General features: G+C 40.9%; 1 protein-coding gene across 2 annotated transcripts in view; it reads right to left on the reverse strand.

The window, feature by feature from the left end:
* igdcc3 (immunoglobulin superfamily, DCC subclass, member 3) overlaps positions 1-21,790 on the reverse strand; it is a 61,226-nt gene extending 39,436 nt beyond the window's left edge. The window contains exons 1-2 of one of the 2 annotated variants that reach the window (XM_042421988.1): positions 21,483-21,790; positions 15,643-15,948 (exon numbers count right to left, since the gene is read on the reverse strand). In XM_042421988.1, the coding sequence (XP_042277922.1) occupies positions 15,643-15,948; positions 21,483-21,549 (373 nt within the window). In that variant the 5' untranslated portion in view covers positions 21,550-21,790. Of the gene's footprint in view, positions 1-1,415; positions 1,502-15,642; positions 15,949-21,482 lie in introns of those variants that run through there. The other variant, XM_042421998.1, reaches the window with a different exon arrangement.
* Positions 21,791-22,413: the final 623 nt, after the last annotated feature.

Raw genomic sequence — 22,413 nt, forward strand, 5'->3', positions numbered from 1 at the left:
GAGCAAGATAATATATTTGCCACTTTATAACATACAATTGTGATTCCACAATTCAGATATAACATGCATTGAGCATGAATTAGACAAAATAATTAGATTTATCAACCAGCCCAGCTCCAGTCTCTCTTAAACTAAGCAGCAAAGCAAAAGCCTGAGCCACATATGGAGCTAATTTCCATATGAGCAATGTATGTCCTCAAAGCTTCATTTTGGCAGCGTTTGTGGTGTCAGTGAATGTAGATAGCAATCTCTCAGTGAATAGCACATTTATTTGCTTATCCATTTTATGCAAGCCTGCTCTCATATTTGACTGCTTTCTCTTTTTCCCTCTTTCTTGCCTTCCTTTCCCATTGTCACTAGCTCATAACCTTTAATAAGAATGGACAGGCAATTATGTTTTTTTTTTTTAAATGGAAACCTTTCCATTGCTTTAACAAGTATAGGCTCTAACATAGGAGTAATACGTGGAAATAATATCTACACCACCTGCCATATTTACCTTACCACAGATAAGAGGGTTTTATCTGTGAATGGAGGATGGGAATGTGTAGAAACAGACAAACAAGAATCCATACGTTCTAACACACTGTAGAGGAGAATGATGGTGGTCATAAAGCGGCATGGTGCACACAGGTTATCCATTAAAAAGCTTAAGTTGGAGTGTTTGTGTGTACATGGTGCTGACAGAATCAGGTTCATTCATTTCTGAGAAACTGTCCATGTTACTTGGATACGAGCCGTGGGACACATTGTCACTTTTACACTCAGCTTAGAACACATGCGTGCACTTATTAACGCATGATCGCTTATATATGGCAAAGGTGGACAGACATGCATGCACTTACAGACATGCACAAAAATGAGTTTCTCTTTTTCTTTCTTGCACGCACACACACACACACACGCACACACGCTCGCGCGCGCACACACACACACACACACACACACACACACACACACACAGATACACGTACAATCACTCACACCCCTCCCTGCTCCGTCAGCTCAACTGACAGCAGTAATGAGTTTCTTCTCTGCGTAAGCCAACTGGCACCCACTCAAGGGAATTTTTCAGGCTGAATTGCGGCCATTAATCACAATCCCGGGCAACACAGTGCCATCACATGTGTGGCAAGCAGAGATGCGTTCGTGGGGGGCAACGGGACTACAACATAGCAAAGGAGGAGCTGGTGATTGTGTCTAAGACAGAGAGAGTGGACTGTTGAGGAAAGAATGAGACAGACCCTTAAAAAAATATAATAATGCCTCACAATGAAAATGTTTGTTTTGGTAAATCATCTCCCTCTTGTTGAGGGGAAGACTGGGCCTTGGCTCATACTGGGCTAAATGGAGGATTATGACAGGAAGTAGCAAAAGCACCAGATGCTCTATTCTGTAAATATGAGCTCAATTACCTGGAGAACGTGCTGTAACATCAATCATGACCAACAAGATAGGTGGAAGTCACTTCTGTCAACCACTCCATGCATGACTTTAGGAACTACACATACAGAGGAAAAAATTAGTTGTGTTGACAAATATCAACTTAAATGCAAAGAGAAAGGAAGTGGAATGAATACAGGATAATTCCACAGCAGCTACCGTACAGTAACAGCACCCCTTTCAGAGCATGGAGGATTTAAGATAATGACAACGAGAGCAACAGCCATTAATGTATGGAGAACTGCCATCGCCTCGTCTTGTGATGTCAAGATACGGACACTCATATCTCAATCTGCCTCCTATTCTCCTCTTTTCACTGTCTTTTCCCTCCCTCCTTCCCTCCATTCTGGTTGCCAGCTGACTGCGGTCACCGGGGATATTACTGCCCCTTGCTGATCCGAGGGACCCAGCCCCCCGCTCCTCTCAAAATTGGCTAATCCCGATGAATTCATGTTAATATGCAGTCAGTAGCCCCCAGCTCCTTTGTACGCACATGTGCGACTCTCCGCCACGCCCACTGCACTGTGAGTGTAGTTCACACCGATGCGTGAGGAAAAATAACCACAGAGGAAGAGGAGCAGAACAGGATAGAGGAAAGGCAAGTGCAGGCCCTGTCATAACCACTTAGTGTTACAAGACAGTGGGTGAAAAATGAAAGCCCTTTGTCTCTGCCTACCTATAGTGTATGTGCACACAAAGACTGTGCAGATACTGCAGTTGTTACGATGCTGTATCTGTTCCATCAGATAATGAAATACCATTTTCAGGATTTGAGTAAACAAAGAGCAGCTCTGGATTTACATAAATTGAGAGGAAGGGTTATTTTTTTTTCTATGGGAAAAAAATCCCAAGGCTAGAGCTTATAAACAATGGAATAAAATATAAGGTTTGTCTTTGTAGTGACTCTGCCGTGTCAATTATTCAGGATTATCAATTAAAGCTACAGTAAACTGTCTTGTTGTGGCTCTGAGCATTTTTTGCATTTATTTTTCGATTAAGTGAGCTTGTTTGAACTCATCTCCTATTCTTCTTTTTAACATTTAAAGAAGAGGAGTATATTAGTTGTTTTTTTTCCCCTTTGGACACTAAATTATAATGTTTACTATAAAATATTGTGATATGTTGCATAAGTGTATGCCTACAGTAACTGAAAGCCAACCATTGAAGCAGTCCTTTACTCACATACAGTATCAATAGTTCTTTGCTCTATTTTTAGATATGATGTAAAAAAAAAAAAGTCCTCAACACAGAGGTTGACACAAAGAACAAACACACAGCCTGTAGTGGTGGCTCTCTGACAGCCATGCTCTCGTCTTGTCTGTTCACTGCAGTGGATGGGAGGAGCACTACCATAAGCTGTCAGACATGAGCACATATCACAGGCTCTTCCAACCTGCCATCAGCCAGCTAACCCTCTAAAACTGTCTCCCCACTCACAAATAATGCCTATGCTGGCAAATGGAGAGGGCCATTACACTACTCGCATCATGTTTCATCTTTTCAAGCTGAGGCAATGAAATGATCCTCCATACGACTTACTAACACACGACATGAAACCACTTCTATAAAAGAAAATGGAGACACATTCATAAATATGATTAAAGGCGGCAGTTGGACAGATGATACAAATTCTTTATATGATTATCAAATAAACACATTTCATCCTCTGAGCAGCTACAGAGAGAAGGCCAGTTAAAGAGTCTCTTATGATTGCTTGTACACCACTTGCGGTGGGAATTTAATTAAATGTTTCAAGGGTATGTTCACAGAGAGCGATGGGGCCTCAGTAACATGTCTATGTGTTGAAAGAATGCACATTAGTTGATGTTTTTTACTAGAAGCAGGTATGTACAGTCACTGACCAAGAGCCTGTGCCACAGCATGCACATGTCCACGTCAGTGCATTTATTTGATGATAAGCGTAAGTAATGTGTATGTTACAGTGATGAATTACGAGTGTGGGGTCAGGGGAGCAGTTTTCCGGCATGTTCTAACGGCAGAGGCGTGCTTCTTCAAGCTAAGCAAGCCCGCCGCTGTTGCTTTGCATCTTGCTGCCTGTCGAAAGCTGCCCTTGAAACAAAGCTGCCGAGGTCGGGAGGTCACGGCACAGCATCGGAATGGAATGTTCCTTCCTGGTTCAAGGTCCAGCCTCCAGAGCCAGAGGGGCCCAGAGATCATTTGAGACCATCGACACATGCTCCATCTATTTTACTCCCCACCTCTCTCCACTTTCATCTACCCCTGTCTGGTTTACTGATGGCAGCTTATTTTGCTGTGGCCTGCCCGCTCTAATCTCATCACTCAAATGAAAGCTACTAGGTCACCTACACCTCTACATCATGATTAAATGGTTTGTACAGTGTAATTAACTCTACTGTCACAACAAAGTCTTGGCATATGTGGTAAACAAAGTGATTAGAGGTGTAACTGTATGTTATAAATCTAATGCTTTCAAATCAATACACATATCTCAATGCAGGTTTTCCTCATGATCTATCTTGCTGAACATCTGGTTGCTCCTCTTATATTATAAATTACTGCTTCTTCTGTTCGTTATATTTCCCGCTGAGATATCACTCGAAATTACTTTTTATTCTGAGGTCTCAAATATTCTTCATTTATAACACTGAAAGTTACAATGAATTCTAATAACAGTGGAAATTTAAGCCACTTTCTCTTCCTCTTCAGCTGTGAATTTTGCTCATCATCACACTCCTAAAAAGTGATACATGCTAACAAATCTACAGACATTGCAAACAGGTTGTCGGGAGGAAACTGGCCAACCCAGAAATCTTTCATCCTCTGCCAACAGCAACCTCTTCTAATTGGTTCCTGTGGAATTCATTTTATCCCCGGTGGCCGACTCCACACACACTGGAGCCTGAAAGGCTTTTAACCCCAAACACTTCAGGTACTCCATCCCCATGTGACAACTACGGAGGAAAGAGAGCAAACATTGTTCTGATTTAATTGATTTAAATATTGATCTCAGTGAGTTCATGCTGTTACAGAAAATCCTGTATTTCAGAATTTGATTGTGAAGAAGATATAGATTAAATATGTCTGTTTCACTCCAATATTTACAACATTACTGGAGGAATCAAACCTTCACCAACATCAAAAAACATCAGACTTTGTTTGTCTGATGTTATTTGTGTATTAAAAGATGCGTCAAACAATGGGACACTGGGTCAACTTTTTTTTATGAATAATGGATTGTGCATTTGAAGCAAGCCGATGTAACTTTAGGTGGTGATTACAGGAAAATGGTAAATCCTGAAACATATTGTAGAAGTAGCATAGAGTAGAGTAGAGAAGAGTCCTGAAGCAAGAAAAGTGACTCTGTAATGTCAATTACACACTAATATATATCTGAAGTTTGCTACCTAGCTACCAGAAGCTTGTGATCATACCATGACAGTGAGATATGAGTGCATTGAATTGAGAAACTGTGCCTTTTTATTTATTACATACTTTTTTATTTGAGACCAATTTTTATTAGCTTTTTTTTTTAAAAAGTACCTCTGTGAAAATAAACAACAAATCCCAGACAAAATGAAGGCACACTGATGCATTGCATCTGTTTTGACATAAGCTGTTTCAATGGATGCATATGGAAGCTAGAACCATTCAATAATTTCCTCTCACAATCTCTCACAGTATCATACTCACCCTCCCTCATTATTCCCTGTACACAAATACCAGTAAGCCTTTATCAAAGGAGAAAAATAAGCCTTTCTTAATCTGCCTTATTTAAATCTTGTATATTGATAGCTAGCCAAAGATATTTCTAAGAATTACTTGTTTTTTTCTTTAGATCTATGATAGTGTGCAAAGTGTGCAGTCACTGGGTCCAGTCATTGCTTGTCTAATAAAAGCTTCAACGCAGAACCTAGTCATTATAATTGTCTGACAAAAATGAAATATTGCCATGCATTTCCTACAGCTAAGTCCAACATCAATCAATCACCTAGTCATGTATTGTATGAAATATGCCTGAAAACAACATTAGTATTAGAGGTGAAGAACTACATTGTTACAACTGACTTTTATTCACAGGGACTAACTGTTAAGCCTGCCTGGAGGAATGGAAAACCCATGACAGAGATAAATAAATATCCTTTCTGAGTGAGCGGAAATGTGCTTATTTGGCTCATGTTCGTCCAGGTTGCTGCGTTGCCTGTTTGGGAAGGGGCAGGGTTAGAGCTGTGATGCCGTGGCAGGTTTGGGCCACCTTATTTCACTGCCAAAGCCAAGGTCACTGCCACTGCCCTGGGGCCATCAGACAGGGGGATGGGTCCCCACTGGGGAATGAGCAGGAGGCAGAGCGTTGGAGGAGGGTAACGTAATGGGAGGAGAATAAAAAAAGGGGAGGGGTATTCTGCCCTAGTGCACACAAAAAGGTCACCGTTTCCCAGATAAACCCCCCCCTACTCCATCGTCCAGCCCCCCGTGACCTCTGACCCCTCTATTTCTAAGTCAATGCTGAAACAGAGAGAGAAGAAGGGGGAGGGCGGTTGCACGGGGAAACACACCCACCCAGAGTCAGCAGTGACAAAAGGGGGCCTCAGCCACAGCTAGCTGAGTCGGTCAGGAGAACAAACGCTCAGGCCACCAGCACAAAGCAGAGCCACCAGAGGCTGCACATCTCCACAGCCTCTGCCTGTTCCCAGCCACTCCACTGCCCTGCATTTCACAACTAACAATAGGTGCTGCTCCGCTCGGAGAGGTACCCAACACACACAAACACACACATACACACAGGGTTGAGAGGGGAGAGGTGGCTGAGGCCCAAAGGAGAGCTGCTGCCTGCCCATCACTGACTGGCCTTTGTCTCCAACTCTTCTGCTTATTGGCCGCCAGAGAAAGATTTCCTGATCCCTGCTTAAACAAAATGGAAAACTGGACTGAGGGCCCCTGTGTGTGAACAACTGTGGGGGGATAATGTTATAAAATAGCACTATTATGTTTATTATTATCACTACTACAAGTACCACTACTAACTACTAACCACCCCTGACTCCACCTCCTGTCTGTCTTTGTCCTTATTACACATTTTCACACATGCAAAACAAAATGTCTGCCAAAGGAGAAGACAGGAAGAGGGAGTTTTGGTGTTTTTATTGGTGGATGGTGCAGACCCTGTAAAGGCTTTTAACTGCACAATCTGGCCATAAAGGCTCTGTTAAGTGTAGTGAAGCGCGGTGACGGGGCAGTAGCGGGAGCTAGCCAAGCCGCTGGTGAAGCCTGGAATCACAGGAACACCAACATACACACATTACACACACATTCTTGTGCTACCATCCTTAAGAGGACTGTCTGCTGACTGAATTGATTCCTTGTTGCCTAAACTTAACCTAAACCTCATCCAAATTCTCATCTTAACGCTAAAGGAAGGTTAAAAAAACACAAAATATGAATTCAAAGAAGTGAGAACCAAACAAAAAGTCAATGTGTAAAAATGTCCTCATTCTTAAGGCTTCAAACTCAAATACACACACGGAAATCTTCCAAGAGGCCCGGGGAACTATAGATGATAGTAAGACTACCACATGCTGGCATGACAACACACTAACACACACTTAGGACAGGCAAAAAAAAAAACACTCATACTGGATTTGTCTGAATCCAAGTAGGTTAATTTAAGAGTGCTGTGTGTAGATTGTAAAGCCAGACTCCAGCTTTTGGAGACTGGTCCGCCCCATCCAACCTATGGCCTGGCCTCTGCTCTCTCTCCTTTCACCTTTCACCTCTATTACTGAAGAATTCCTCCCATGAGCCTTAAAAGCAGGCAAAAGGAATTTTAGGCCCCCTTTTCATTTGTTTGTTTGAGAATACCTAGGGTGGTCCAGAGACATCCGGAGACCAACACAGACTTCATTAACAATGTCCCACTTTGCCCAACACACAAGCACAGATCACAGACACATGCTTTGACAGACACTGGCACACACACACACACACACACACACACTCCCAACACTGAACTTGAATTTCAACTAAGACCTAAACTGATCCCAAATGGTCAAGGCTAAGTTTACATTCCTTTAAAATGATCTGTCAAAAAACAGATTTGCCAGAGTTGTTAGCATTGTAAGAATGGAACCGGTGAATACTTCTGTAAGACATTCACTTTCTGAAAAATATTAAAGGTCCTCCGTATGGAATGTAATCCAAAATAAACACTGCACTCTATGACACTGAAATAAGAAGATATTATCTGGATGGGCGTTATCTTGATGATCAGCTATGGTGTACACAGCTGATGAGAGCAGCTGCTGGAAGAGTTGGCAGAGGAACCATTCTGTGACAAGGTCAGAGTTTGCTCATATATTTTAGTTGTTTTGGTGTCAGCTATACATGAAAATCATCCTTAAAATTAGAGCTGCAACTAACAAATATTTTTATTATCAATTAACCTGCAAATGTAAGAAAATAGTGTAACTATAACAGCAAATTTCCCACAGCTCAAGGAGATTTATTCAAAAATGTCTTGTTTTGTCCAAAAAATAAAGATGCTCAGTTTACTGATGCTCATACATGACAATTAATTGATAATCAAAATATTTGCTGATTAATTTTCTGTTGATTGACAAATCAATTAATTGGCTAATTGTTGCAGCTCTAATTAAAATGAAGAATAAAATGTTTGTTCATAAAACTCTACTCTAAAAAATGGCTGCTAGGCAGTATGTTGAAGTCTGAAGGAGTGATGAGTTACACCTGATGTGTTAGTGTCTCATTTTCCTTCCTCTCTCTACACATTTTTAAAAATAGTTTGTATTGCCAGGGAAAAAAAGATGCATAACAATATGTGTTAAATATGTGCTTTTATATTGCACCAGACTTTCAGAGAAGCAAGTCAGGAGTAGAGGGAATGTTGAATGAAACTGGGGAAAAACACAAACGTGAGCACAAACACAAACACTGTTCAGTAATTGTTTTCATTTGAAATAAGAAGTTGAACTTCCCAAGATAGTATTAGATATTAGGTAAAAAGTAAAGATTTGTGGTTACACAAATGGAGCATTCATTTTGTCGGTCATAATTTTAACCAGTTATTTTCATTTCAAACCAGAACTGACCTCCACCCAGCCTTCAGCACAAATTATCATTTTATTTTCCTTGACCATTCAGTAAATTAGTATGATGCCTCCTGCACTGATTTAAATGGTTTCCACTTCATCATGTAAGACGGATAGATATTTTATTACCAATCCCTGTAATTATGCATAAGAAGCCCCCCAGGGTTTAATTCTGGGTCCCTTACTGTTCCTTCTACTCATAGGTATTCTCCACTATGGAGATCAAATATATGTCCCAACAAAATCCAGTAACCAAACTGAGCTGACCGTGCTGGTAAATGTCTTCAGGACATTTATTGTTGGATCGATCATTTCAGTTGTCAAGTCTAGCTTTTTCCAACATAGAATTACAATAAAGCTAAGTGCCTCATCTGAGCTGGAGAAAGATGTTCATGTGCTAGTAATTTTCCAATCAATTTCGGAATTCCCTAGACCGAATGCTTCTACTTGATGTAAAAAGACCACCATAATAATTTATTCCTCACTTTTCTGCATTGACTCCTGTGTGTTACCTACACAAATTGTAATATTTGAATATAAAGCCCAGAACTGTCTAGCACCTACTTACTTCACTGATTGATGTACTATTCAGCACCACTAGGTCCCTTAGAGCCTCCAAGCATGGCATGTTAACTGCTGCATCCCCAAGTCCCATCTAAAAAGGGCTGGGGACAAGTTTTTTTGTCGTTGTTGTTGTCTTCAGCACCTAGACTGTGGAACAGTTTGCTTGAAAATGTCAGCTCAATCTGTTATTATATATGTTTTTTCTTTTCTTATTTTGCATCTGTATCTGTATGTTGTTTCTGTTGATTTAATATATGTAAAACTAATCTGTACTTTGTTTACATGTAAATGTAGCCCTTTATCTTATCTTATATACTCTAACTTGTGTGAAAGTTTTGTATGTGTATGCATTTAGAACATAATGTACATGTGTGTATCTGTGTTCCTACATTATGTTTTCCCCTTGTGTAAAAATCACTTTGGCAATAAATCGGTTAGTTTTTTTAAATTTCTATATAAACAAACATATAACACGATGCCATTATTTTTATCACTCTAAGAAAGACATAAATAGGATTAAAACCATGTCGAACATGAGGACAAAGGGCCTGAAGGAATAAGTGAAATGCTTGTTCCAGGCAGTTCAATATTTTCATCACCCAGCTGGTTCACCACTCTTCCTTTCCCTGTTTAGTAGCTTGATTTGCCAAGTGATGTTTACACAGGCAGATATTTTTAGAGTGAAAGGGTGCCTGTTCGGCCCCACACAGTAGCTCGTCCCTCATATTATGAAGCAGCTCCCCTCTAACAGAAGACTGTTAAAGCTTTCCACACATGTCTGCGCTGTGTGCATGGCTGAAGTCCTGACAGCAAAACTCAAGATGTAAGAACACTAGCAGCCATTGTGTTCTTGATTTTGCTGTATTTTGCTGTTTGTTCTTGACATTTGGAGATAAAGGCAATGCAATTGATATAATTCAGCAAAGCAAGTTCGGGCGAACGCCCTTTTTGTCTCCAAGCATGCAGCATTATCAATACTGTGATAAATGATAAACAGAGAATGATAATGAATGCATATATTGATTAGAAAATAATTAAGCAATCTTAATTGGATTGGAAAGCTCACTAAAACCAAATTTTATACTGCATCTTATTGTTCCCCACCATATGAAGACATACAGTAAACTAAGACAATAAGGCATGCTATGAGCAGAATGGGATCCCTTGGTGATTTCCTACTGCTTCAAGGTCAATGATGTGTTATCTTCAGAAATAATAGAGATTCACAGTGCCTCATCCTTAAATGAGAGTTGAAGTTTAAGCATCTGTCAATGCAAATATGCGTTCATGTTCTTCGTCAGGTGCATTCAGTTTTGCTGTTTATTCAATTCAATGACAAAAATACATCCCATAGAGGACAAACAGCATATTTATATATATATTCATATAACACAGTAGGGAGAGACAATGAGATCAGTAGTTAACTCTCACAAACCAGCTCTTAAAAGCTGATTGATATTCTAAAATAAGTCATGAAATCCCATTTTCACTGTTGCCAATTCTGAATAAACTCAAACAGAGCGTGCGCAGTCAGGCAATGAGATCAGATTATTTAGTCCGCAGGTGTACTGTAATAAACCGGCCTCTTTTGTAATTACACAGAAGAGGTCAGAGCTCTCATCCCCTCAGCCCGCCTCATCAGTACAGAAAAAGGGAAAAAAAGCTCTTTTCTTCCTCAATCCTTCTGACACAGTAGCGGACAGATGGAGGGGCGCTGACCACACAGCAGGAGGGAACACTCTGGTTTAACATCAGCCCACATACCTGCGCAAAGGAAGCGACAGGGCAGTCATAGGTCATGTCCGTATGCACTACTACTATGTGATATTTTCAAGACAGGAATATCAATGAGAGGAATAATATCAGCAGGGGGAATACAGCAATGACTATACTATATAATATGACTTTTCCTGAACAATCTAGATGAAGTAAGTAACGCTTGAATGTCAGACGTGTAATAGATTTTTCGCACATAGGTAATCTTGATTTTGCAAGGAGTAAAAGAAAACACTAAGAGGCTTTGTGCTTAAATGTCAAAACAAGCTTATGTTGGCTACTCTATATGACAGAGAGATGACTTGCTTCGTGGCAAGCGAGCAGAGAAGAGCAGGGCTAGGAGGGGGACAGATCGAGGGCGGGGTTTGGCTCGCAGACAAAGGGAGCCACAAGGAGATGTAGGGATGGCGCTTCAGCATTCACCCAGGCAGGAGGCCATGAAAGGGGTGGGGACAGGAAGGTCGGAGGGTGATGGAGAGCCACTGTCCACCCTTCAAACACACGCGCACGCACACGTACAAACACTCTCACGTAAACTAACATGAGCTCCCCATAAATCACTCTCACTAACCGCAGTGTGAGTCTGAGTAGCTGCTGGTGGCAGTCCATCCGCACAGCTTTCCAAAGTAGCACGTTGCAACTTCTCATCTTCAGCCACATGTAGTTTCTGCTGGACCCTCTTTCTGCCTGGTTAACACTTATTTACATTTACAGCCCTGAATGGGAGTTAAATTCACACAAATGAGCATGGGTATAAACTGAGACACTTTTACAGGCATCCTCTGTCTTCTCCTATCTCATCCTTTACAGCCCCCTGGGTTCTTCTTTTTCATTAAGGTCTCATTCAGAAGCCTACTATTATAACGGCAGCACAATTCACCATGACGATTTTAGAATTTAACAAGGTGGAAATGATCATCAAGCAGCCGGGGCTCTTTATATATCATGACGCAGTCTATTAAGTAAATAATACACATGATATTTATACTTGGATTTATTGTATTTTCTACTATTTGTGTTTTCACTCTCCTCGTGTTTGCACTGAATTTGCCTTTTCTCAGCAGCACACTTCATATTGTGTTTGCAAATCTTTTCCAGTGCTCCCTGAGGTCAATTGCAGTCGTCCTATATGAATGGGACTGGGGGAAAAAAATAAATTATTTCCTAACAAAGCTTCAACTCTTTCCAATTAATTCCAGACAAACAGACAAAAGCAAGTCATTTCAATTGATCCTAAAAGCTATTTTGTAACAGAGGGCTTTTGTGGTGTGTTGCCTGGTGACGTGGGCGTGCTGTGGGGGAGGGGCAGGAGCCCTGGCCGGGTCCACTGTACCAGGCTTGTCATTCATCCAAATGATGAAAAGCTTCCTGAACCTAAGCTAATGAGGAGGTCCTAGAGAAATTGAGGAAAGAGCGAGAGGGGCAGAGAAAGAAACTGACCATCAAAGAGATAACATTTAGGAGAAAAAAAGTGTTTCCTGGACCGACTGCCGATTTAGAGGGCCAACAGGGAGTCCGTCCTACACTGGCCCCCGACAGTGAGCTCACACAAATGGTTGTCAAGCAAATAAAAAGTGAAATTTATGGAGGGTGGTAGTGTGGAGGGTAAGATGGAGGCTTTATCCACTGGGAGGGCTATAAAGAAGCTTCAGTAATCACACCAGCCATTGCATCACAGTGGTACAAGTCAGAGCTCCGTTGTAAGAGGGACCATAACACAGCAAATTACCTCAAAAACACAAAGAGAGCAACAACATTAACAAACACTTGGAACAGAAAAAGAAACAAACACTAGTCCCTGATCTTTGTAAGGAAAACACTTACTCATACATCTGGGCCAATTCTCTTAATAAACGAAATACCTTATCCTGAATAACTTATATCCAGTCCAGAACTCTGAAATGGACCAGTGGTTGTTCAAACCCCTCTCTCTGGGTTATAGTTCACCTTAAAGATTAAGCTCCTAGCAGACAAGTCTAACAAATCGAAGCTTGATCAACAGGGGAACACTTCTGTACTGGACAGGAGGAGGCTGCAAGAAACTGGAGCTTGAGAGGTGCAAGAAACGGGACAGCAAGCAAAGAGTTCAAAATTAACCCAGAGCATTTCCAGTGCCATCCATCAAGAAAACCTAATAGCAGCACTGTAAGTACAAAGGACACTATGCCCACTTCTGAAGAGCAAAAATCTGTGATTTTTCTTATGTGACACAACATAAAAAATATAAGATCCTTTGGTCAGACTGAAAGTCAACCAGTGCATCTAAAGGTGCAACAAAAGTCCCATTAATCTGATTTCTAAAAGCCTTAGACATTTTTTATACATTGTAAGAAAAATGGGGAATGCACACTGTTTTATAGCAATTCTTCAAAATTGCAGAAGCTATTAGTGGCAAATGATGGGTAATACTGGGACATTTTATCGTCACAAATTCGTATATTGCGAGTTCCTTTGAAGGGTCTCTGGAGGATTATTTTCACAGCGATGGCTTCTTGCTGCCTTTATAGAAGCAAGACTCCATTAAGGAGGGAGGGAGTATCATTATAGCAGAGCCTCTGCTCATTCAAGACCCCTCAAAAAGACTGCTTAACACAGCCCAAAAGGTCAGAGATCAGGGGTCAGAATGTGACTTTGAGTAATCTTTCGGTCCTTTCCTAATCAATACAAGTTAGGAAGTAAAGGTGGAAAAGGTCTGCAGGAGAGCAAAGCCCAGCTGAAACATGACCATGACTGATGTTGAACTCCAGCTATGGCTCAAATAGCTGTGTGTTCCAGGTCAAGTTCACTCACAGCAGAGATTAAATCTGGATTCACATCACATTCCACATTCACTTTGAATTCTGTATAAACAGATGAAAGACATCAAATTGCTCTTTGATTGCATAATCCTTCATTTTCCATGCACATATTAAACCCCTGAATTGAAAAAAAAAGAATTTCACATCCAAAATTTATGTAAATTTGAAAAATTTACTTTTTTTAATATATTCAATAAGTTAATTTTATTCAGACCATAACATACTTAGCTGTTAGTTTCCTAACAGTATTGGAGAGAGACATGAATAAGCTAACTTTGAGGCTAGTATATAGTTGAATTGTTTACAAAAACTTTATGACATTGCTGTGTCTGCACCAACTTCCAAATACACCACAGAGCACATGTTGATCTACCTGGCAAATAAAATGATTCTCACTGTGATACAAAACTTCAAGCGAGTAACGTGACAATCCTACCCGATATTGCAGCTATAAATAATATCCTGAAACTGCTGCAGTACAAATCATCAGGATAATTCTATTGCGCTCTCGGCGCCTTGTTCAGGTGATGCCTCCTGTGCTCATATATCTATAGATTTTCATTTTCTTCATGCTTTCTCACTACTATGTCAAAATAATTCAGGTTAATAAAAGTAGGGAGCCGTATTGATTACTTTCCCAGAGAAAGAAGCTTTAAAAAATGTGCTGAAATGGCATCTGCAAGCTGACCTTTGAGAGAAAAGCCCTTTCGGGAGGCCTTAAAAAGTTGCATGTGTTTGACAGCGCCAGCCACTGAGCTGAAGTGACTTTTCGCTTTGGCCAGTGAGACGTCCATGCTAACCTCCCTATCCCACTGAGTGGAAAAGCTGTATTGGCCACAACAGCACAGCAGTATGCTGTCTACACACAGCCCGAGAATCAACAGGCTTCTGCAGGTCTTTGTCCATCTCTGTGTTACAGCACATATAAAACAGAGCATTCAAAAAGTCTTAACTCAGCAGCGTGGAACAGTACAGTGTCACTAAAGCCGCTGCTTCAACATCTCAGCGTGTGTACAGAAGAATGTGCTCATCCTTGACTCTGCATTTAATTAAAGTACGTTGAGACATGCACAGTATGTGTGTGAGAGATGAGAAAGAAAAGCAGAGATAGTGATAGAGAGACGGAGGAGGAAGGAGTCAGATTGCCTCGCTATGATATGATAAGCGTGTTGTAAATTAACCGTGGCAACAATGCTAAAAGCTTAATGTTGAACTAGAATGACTTCAAATAAGAGATTTGGTGGTCAAGCCAGAGAAAAAAAAAAAAGATCTTGATGCCTTCACCAGTAAGTGGGCAGCTGAGTTGCTTCGAGCTTATTGCACTCTTACAAAGCAGCTTGGATACTCTCAGCATGAGCACTTGTTAATGCTAAACTCAAAGGCTTGAATTTCTAAGCAGCACTGTAGATGAGCATCAGAAAGTTCATTACACTCAAAGAATGATATTAAAATATTCAAATGACTCCACTGTCAGGGATATTAAGTACATTTACAAGCACAGCAATACCCAAAAGACTGAGATTGGACTGAAATGTTTAAGAGGATATTTTAATTACATTGTTTACACTTGTAGGGACAACAGATCACAATTTAATCTAACTTAAGAGGTCGAGGTTGCAGTTCATGCCTGTGTCATAGTTGCATTGTTTTATCAGGATGTCTTATTCTGACACAAGGGACTAAAATATTTAGTTGGTATCTCTAGATAAAGTAATTTAAGATGATAAAGCCTAAATATTACAATTAAAAACAAAATAATCAGCCAACCAGCTTCCAGAGTGCATGCCACCATGTTAGTTGTATCTGGTGACTGACATGCGGAGACTGAAAACCTGAATGGAAGTCAAACCAAGCAGGACTATTTCCTTAATTGGGTTTGGAGTGACTGCATGTAAACACACTAAATGTATCAAACCTTTACACAACTTACTACAGCCCTCAAAATGCATAACTCAAAGACAAAAGAAGAGACTTACTGGCTGCCTGAACGCGGGCCTTACGGCTCACCACCAGCCCAAAAGAATTCTGGGCCACACACTCATAGTCCCCCTCGTCAGATGAGCCGTCAGATTTGGTCTTCAGGAAGTAAGCGATCAGGAGCGAGCCATTGATGAAAGTGGTATGATGCTGGTCCTGAGTTAAAAGCAGGCCGTTATGCCTCCACTGTGTTGTAATTGGGGGAATGCCGTCCACCTGGCAGTGGAGCATGAGGGGCTGCTTCTGTACCGCAATGATGTCACTGGGCTCCAGGGTGAAGGAGAGCTCCGCTTCGCACGTCACACCTGGAGGGACACATGCAAAGAAAAGATAACTATATAGCTGAGTTTGAAATTTCATTCTTGACCTTGTAAACAGTAGTTTGACAAAAGAAATCTTAACTTAAGGTCCACTTACTAGCTTTTTCATCTCATACATTAAAGCTCAAGTAAAGGTAGTACTGGTAAGTGGACATTGAGTTAAGATGGTAGCTATATATATGTGAAAATAATGTCTTACAATACATCTACATACTATGTGTTACCCTGCTCTCCTGAGACATCTCAAGGTATCTTATCTAATCTTTTTAGCACTTTAGTTTAGCATTTCTTTTAAACACAAAGTTAAGCTTCTTTTTCATTAAATAAGTCCATACAGGAGGACACAGCAAACAGTGACAGCCACTATTGCACTTTGACATAGTCTATAAAAACAGAGAGATGACTGGTTTTCATGCTCCTCTGTGATAATAAACAGATCATCTTTGGGTTTGGAACATTTTGAAGAGTAACCGTTAGCTCCGGGAACATTTTTCACAATTTGCTGACATTTTGGGGACCACACAACTAATCAATTAATTGAGAAATAATCAGTTCGAGGAGATGCTAAGTAGGCAAATCTGTGATGTTTAAACAACTTTTTATTTCTTATTTTTATTATCAGATATTGTAACTGAAAACAGAGGTTTTATTTATCTTGATAATTTCTGATTAGTTAGCGAAGCTGTGTTAAGTCATGCATTCATTCCTTTTCCATATCTACTTGTTTTTTTATAAAGGCTCATGAGGGACCGCAACAAAATGATTATTATCATATCAACCCTCACACCTATACAAACAGGAAGAATGCTCCTTGTATCATATCACTGATAGCAGCTCACCGGGCCTTACAGCTCATGAATAAAAAGCCTTGACTGAGCTACCTCCAGGCTACAGTCACGAGGGAATTCATAGGCTATAGACTGAATGCACTCAGAGCATGTGCACTCTTGTACTATACACACACACATGAGCGACCTTGTACGTGCTGCACCACCTAACCAGTGGCAGCAACTTTTTTTTACTGTGATCGCAATGTTTTCTTTTTCACCCATCAGCACAAAACAATACTCTGTGACTAAACGGTCCACATCAGTTAATTTGTCGGGGGTGATGTTTTTCCACTTTATTATGGTCTGGGGAGATCAGATTTTTCTGTATTTGTGGTTTCTGGGGGTAAAGAGGGGGGAGCGGGAGAACAATAAAGAAAGGATGTAAACAGCCTAACCTGACTTGGTACTATAAAAGAGGAGCTTAGCTGGCTATCTTGGTATCATGTTTCAGCTGCTGATGGACTAAGCACTACCAGTCTCTGCCCCAGGCCCTGGAATCTGGTGGGAGGGGGGCTAGGGGAGGGCAGTGGAGGGGGGGATGGGGGGGCAAAGCACAAGGGTCAAAACAGAGAACCTCCGGCTTCATCCCTCAAATTCCAACCGAGAAATACTTCCCCTTAGGTGCAGACAAGGAATTCATTGACACACTCCTCCGTGAAGATCACATATGGAGTATAATGCAAAGAAACATTTCCTCTTCCTCTCTTCGTGCTCTGTATCCTTTCTTTATGTGGCCCCCTCCCCTTTTTTCACTCAACAAGCACGGTAAGTAAAATGGCCATGGGACCAGAGAGACATCAGTGCTACCACTTGTGAAAAACAAGGGGGTGCTAGTGGAGAAATATTTAACCCTTAGCTGGCAGACGGTGATCCCACTGCCTGGGCTGCTGCTCTCCAAAATGATGCTGACCACAGAGCTCCATCTCTTTTTTGGTCCAACAAAGATCACATGTTTTCACACAGGAAGCAGCCAGCAGAGAAAAATATCAGCATATTAAGAGCCTGCAGCCACACAGCCAGTCAGTCACACTTCATGTTTTGATCAAAACAAAGATAATTCTCAAAGCGAAGCAAGTTATTACATACTGTACAAAATGCTTCTAGACAAATTCAAGACTGTAAAACATATGAAAGTGTTTTATATTCAATCTTTCTTTGAAAAAAGGGGGTGTACATTGACTGAAATGTATTGAGGGCTTCCTATTTTCAGCTTTCAAAGCTGTCACATGACCCAGGTCAATGTTATCAAGCCTTGCAGCAAACAGGATAATAACAGTCCAGTGTTCAATGTGTTAGGATGTCATTGATTTGAAGTTGATTAAACAGTTTTATTGATGTATATACTTTCTCATGATGACAATTAATCAGAATTTCATCCATTAGCTAAAACAATGAGAAAGTTATTGGGCTTTGGCTTTCCTAATGAATAAAGCATGTTGCTAAAGTGACTGGCTAATGCAATCCTGAGCTCAGGGTGAGGAGAAGGTTACAAACAATAATGTGGAAAAAGGTCAGTGAAAATCATTTTGAACACAACACTGAATTGTAAGACAGATCCAGTGAGACAAAGGAGATAAGAGGACAAAAGAAGCAGGGGATAGCCGGATGTTGCACTTTGTGCGGCTTAGGTTAAGGTCATCTGTGAACGCTGAGCATCCAGAGGGTGTGCAGATGGAGGAGAGAGCACAGCTGTGGAAACCGGTGGCAAGTACATGCCTATCCACAGAAACACATGTTCACAGACATGAAACTATACATGCATGGATTTCCATGGTTAGATGAGGGGACCCACACGTACGTACATCATCCTAATGTTCTCTCCACGCAGAGGGAAGAGACACTGGCATGTAGGATTAGCGGTCTGAGACCAGAGACAAGTGCTGGCTAAGTGTGGCTCATGCGCTGGCTTACTATTGACAGATACGTGTGGCTGGCTGGCACAAAGGTTTACTGCTGCAACAGTTAAGTGAGGATCACACACCAGCTACTGACAGACAGATGTAGTTAGCAGACACGAGCACCACTGACAGAGCTATGTGAGCTCAGGACACACCACAGGCTTCTTACAGGCAGCAGCATGAGGATATAATGGGTTACAAACACAACTGCCAGGCATCAAAACATATGATAGACCTCAGAAAATAATGTCCTGCATTTACAAAAGATATGAGTCATAGATTTAGACTAATTTTATAGCTAAATTAGTTCTCTCCTTGCTCTCTCAGCATCCGACTGTTGCAGCTCATTGACTATACAGTCTTGCTCACCATACAAAAAAACAACACATTTTTAGATAACCATTCACATTTGCTGTAGCATCATGTTAGGTTTGATTGGAATGCAGAGTCCCGTTTTATACACTGGACAAGGATTGTGGATTTACCCTCCATAAACTGCACTGAACTGTGAATAGAAAGCTCTGTTAAAAGGGTCTTCCACCACGCTCGGAAAAAGTCATACAGTATATTTCACTTTGAATCAAATGGAGTTTCTAGTATAACTGAGCTATTGAGGAAAGTGTCCACAGAACAGCTCAATTTCTTTTTTATATAGCCTACAGTGCCTCGCTAAAAAGCAATCTTTACTCTATTTCCAGAGGGAAGACTATACATTCAACATTGATATTTGCATTCCCTCCTATAGGCTTCTTCTTGATAAATTATTAATCAATATTTTTTCTGTTCAAGCCACCTTAATACTCATAAGCGTGTAGTTTCAAATATTTGGCTATTCACAACTCAGTGACGATTACACACAGTAATACAGTAGTAATATGCAGCACAAGGATGCTGAGAAATACCCCATGTGTTGGCTCGATAGTATACATGTAGGGCAGCTGTTGCATAATTCACCTGTGTCAACTTTGCCATTTAGTTGTCGGTGTACAATCTTCCTTCAAACATGTATTCAACTGTAGTATCTTTCTGTCTTACTGTGATAAACCAAACACATGCTGCTGCTTTGGATTAAAACATATAATCTTTAGATGTGTCTCAGTAAGCATGATAATACATGTTGATGAAGTTAAGTGAAGGCCCTCAATGTTTTTCACTTGTATGCTTTGACTTAATAGTGTTGATGACGTAACTCAATCAAACCATTCAAAGTAAATGATGAACACATATTTTCTTATTATCATGGGATCTTCTCAATGATTTAATGCATTTTGCCTCAGGGTTTAAGCTCTTCAGTCCATAACAGATATAATGCTGATCTTCTTCTTATTGCTTCTTTTACTCTTATCAAGCCTGCTTAAAATGTCATAAAAAGTATCTAAACCGAATCTAATCTCGGAGGTAGACGTGCACTTGAAAGAGCTTCATTTCTTTAATGCGACGGGTAGATTGGAATTACATCCATCACAGAGCCGTGTTTGTGAAGTTTTTGTTCCCAATCCTCCGACTGAAAATGTTATGAACCACTGTGTACGAGCCTTTATGATTCCAGTGGGGGCCTCTGTGGGTCCCTGTGTGGTATGCTTTGCAAATACTCAATACTCTCTCCTGCCTTCGAATTAAGGGGCCTCACATAGAGAGAGAAACTGTCTATCACAGTGGACAAAGGGGCGAAAAAGGAAATCTGAAAAGGAGGAGAGGGACAGTCTTGACATTTAATCTGTACAAATATTCTCCCCAGCAGGCAATAACCACAGTCTTTTAATCTATTCTCAGAGCAATAACCACTGTCATCTCACCCAGCCTCAGGGCGAGGTGCTGTAACGACTGACCGGTGCAGAACTCTCTAGTACAGAAGTCCTCTGATATGAAGTCACACTCCATCCACTATTTGAAAAAGTTTGCTTGATGAGTCAGGTCATAGGATGTGATGGTTTTGTTAGTCTTCTATGATAGCGAAGCAAAATAATTTTCTAAAGATTAAATGATTCATTGAGAAAATAATCAGCAGATTAACTAAAGTGTTAGGTGCAGCCCTCATAAAAGCTAAATAGCAGGTTTGAAAGAGATATTCAGTTACAGGGTATAAAAGTGTTAAATCCTTCCACTCCTCCAAGAGCTCAATTTGTTATATCGAGATCTTGTGATGAACAATAACATGGGAATTGTGTTTCTAATTCTGCAGTGCTACTGAGACACCTGATTAAAAGGCAGTCATGAGGCAAACCAGACCACTCTGAAAACAGACAAGACAAACACGCAGCGACTGTAACTGAAAAAAATGAGACTTTCTCAGCGCACAAACTGGACATCGTTCAGTAGAGCCTTCTTTGAAGTCTTTTAATCGTCTTCCTATGAAAACAACCCAGAAACTTTGTTGACTACGCTGCACGTGGCTGCCGTGCAATATTACGGTGGTGCCGGGACATCCAAAAAGACTCCAATCCATTTGAACGAGTCGTGCGTGTCAGGTGCTGGAGCAAGGACACGAATACTGTTACTGCTCTCTGGTTCCGCAGATGGAAACAGAACTTTTAACACACTATAATATGGGCTGCAACCCGATAACCTAGAGGTGTAAATTCCGCAGTGGTCAAGGCTCCTCTACTGGTCTCTAAACTGGCATTTACTGCCGAAATACTAACGGACACCGGAGAGGGGCCAAGTTCAGGGTTACTGGTCAGTAGCGCACTTATCGCTGCTTGCAGCATGCACCATGCAGGTTCCGGACAGCAGCAGACTGTTAGAAAGATATCACACCCTGCAGCATTGTTATTAAGATAATGCCACTTACCGATTAAAGCATTTAGGAGTATTCCCAAAAAGCACGGAACAAGGCGGCGGCGCCTTGTGGATGCCATTTAAACACTTCAAAAATATTCCAGCACTCGCAGAAAACAACGTGAGGTGAATAGACGGGAGGGGGTTTTAAAAAAAACAAGCACACAGATATATCCAGCTTCAGCTACTACATATTCCGACCTACAGTGCTACAGTTTGGTGGCTCGCTGGGGTCGAACAAGCTTTCGCCATTTTAACCATCTATCAGGAATCTGTCAGCATCCCGCTCTCTCTCTCCTCCTCATTCACTCTGCTGAATCCCAAAGACAGCCTCTCTCTCTCTCTCTCTCTCTCTCTCTCTCTCTCTCTCTCTCTCTCTCTCTCTCTCTCTCTCTCTCTCTCTCACACACACACACACACACACACACACACACACACACACACACGCTGAATCTGCTCTCGAAACAAAAGAGCCGACTGCTGAATGCTTTGCTCACAACGCATGAGAAACCTGCAAAAGCCGCAGGATTTCTGCATATCAATAAAACACCTACTGCTGGCACTAAAGATACAGATACAGGCTAGTAATACCACTGGCCTACTACTACTACTATTAATAATAATAATGATAGTAATAACATCCATGATAATAATGAATAATTATATAATAACAACTGAATTATGATGTAATAATAACAATAACGATTTTTCTCACCGTAAATCGGCTAATTAGCTGATTACGACCCAATTCATCAACATATGTGGTGTCTAAACCGAAAAATATCATCTGACATTCCTTTTTTGCATATAGCTATGTAAACAAAACATATGGTGACAAAAAAAAACATTTAAAACAACTGCACAGCTGAAACATTTTGTCATGAACACATGGCAGCTGTGTGTGTAAATGTTTTAAAAGCACGTCAAAACTGAGAACAATAACG

This window comes from Thunnus maccoyii, chromosome 1 (assembly GCF_910596095.1).
Source record: "Thunnus maccoyii chromosome 1, fThuMac1.1, whole genome shotgun sequence".
NCBI classification, from domain to species: domain Eukaryota; kingdom Metazoa; phylum Chordata; class Actinopteri; order Scombriformes; family Scombridae; genus Thunnus; species Thunnus maccoyii.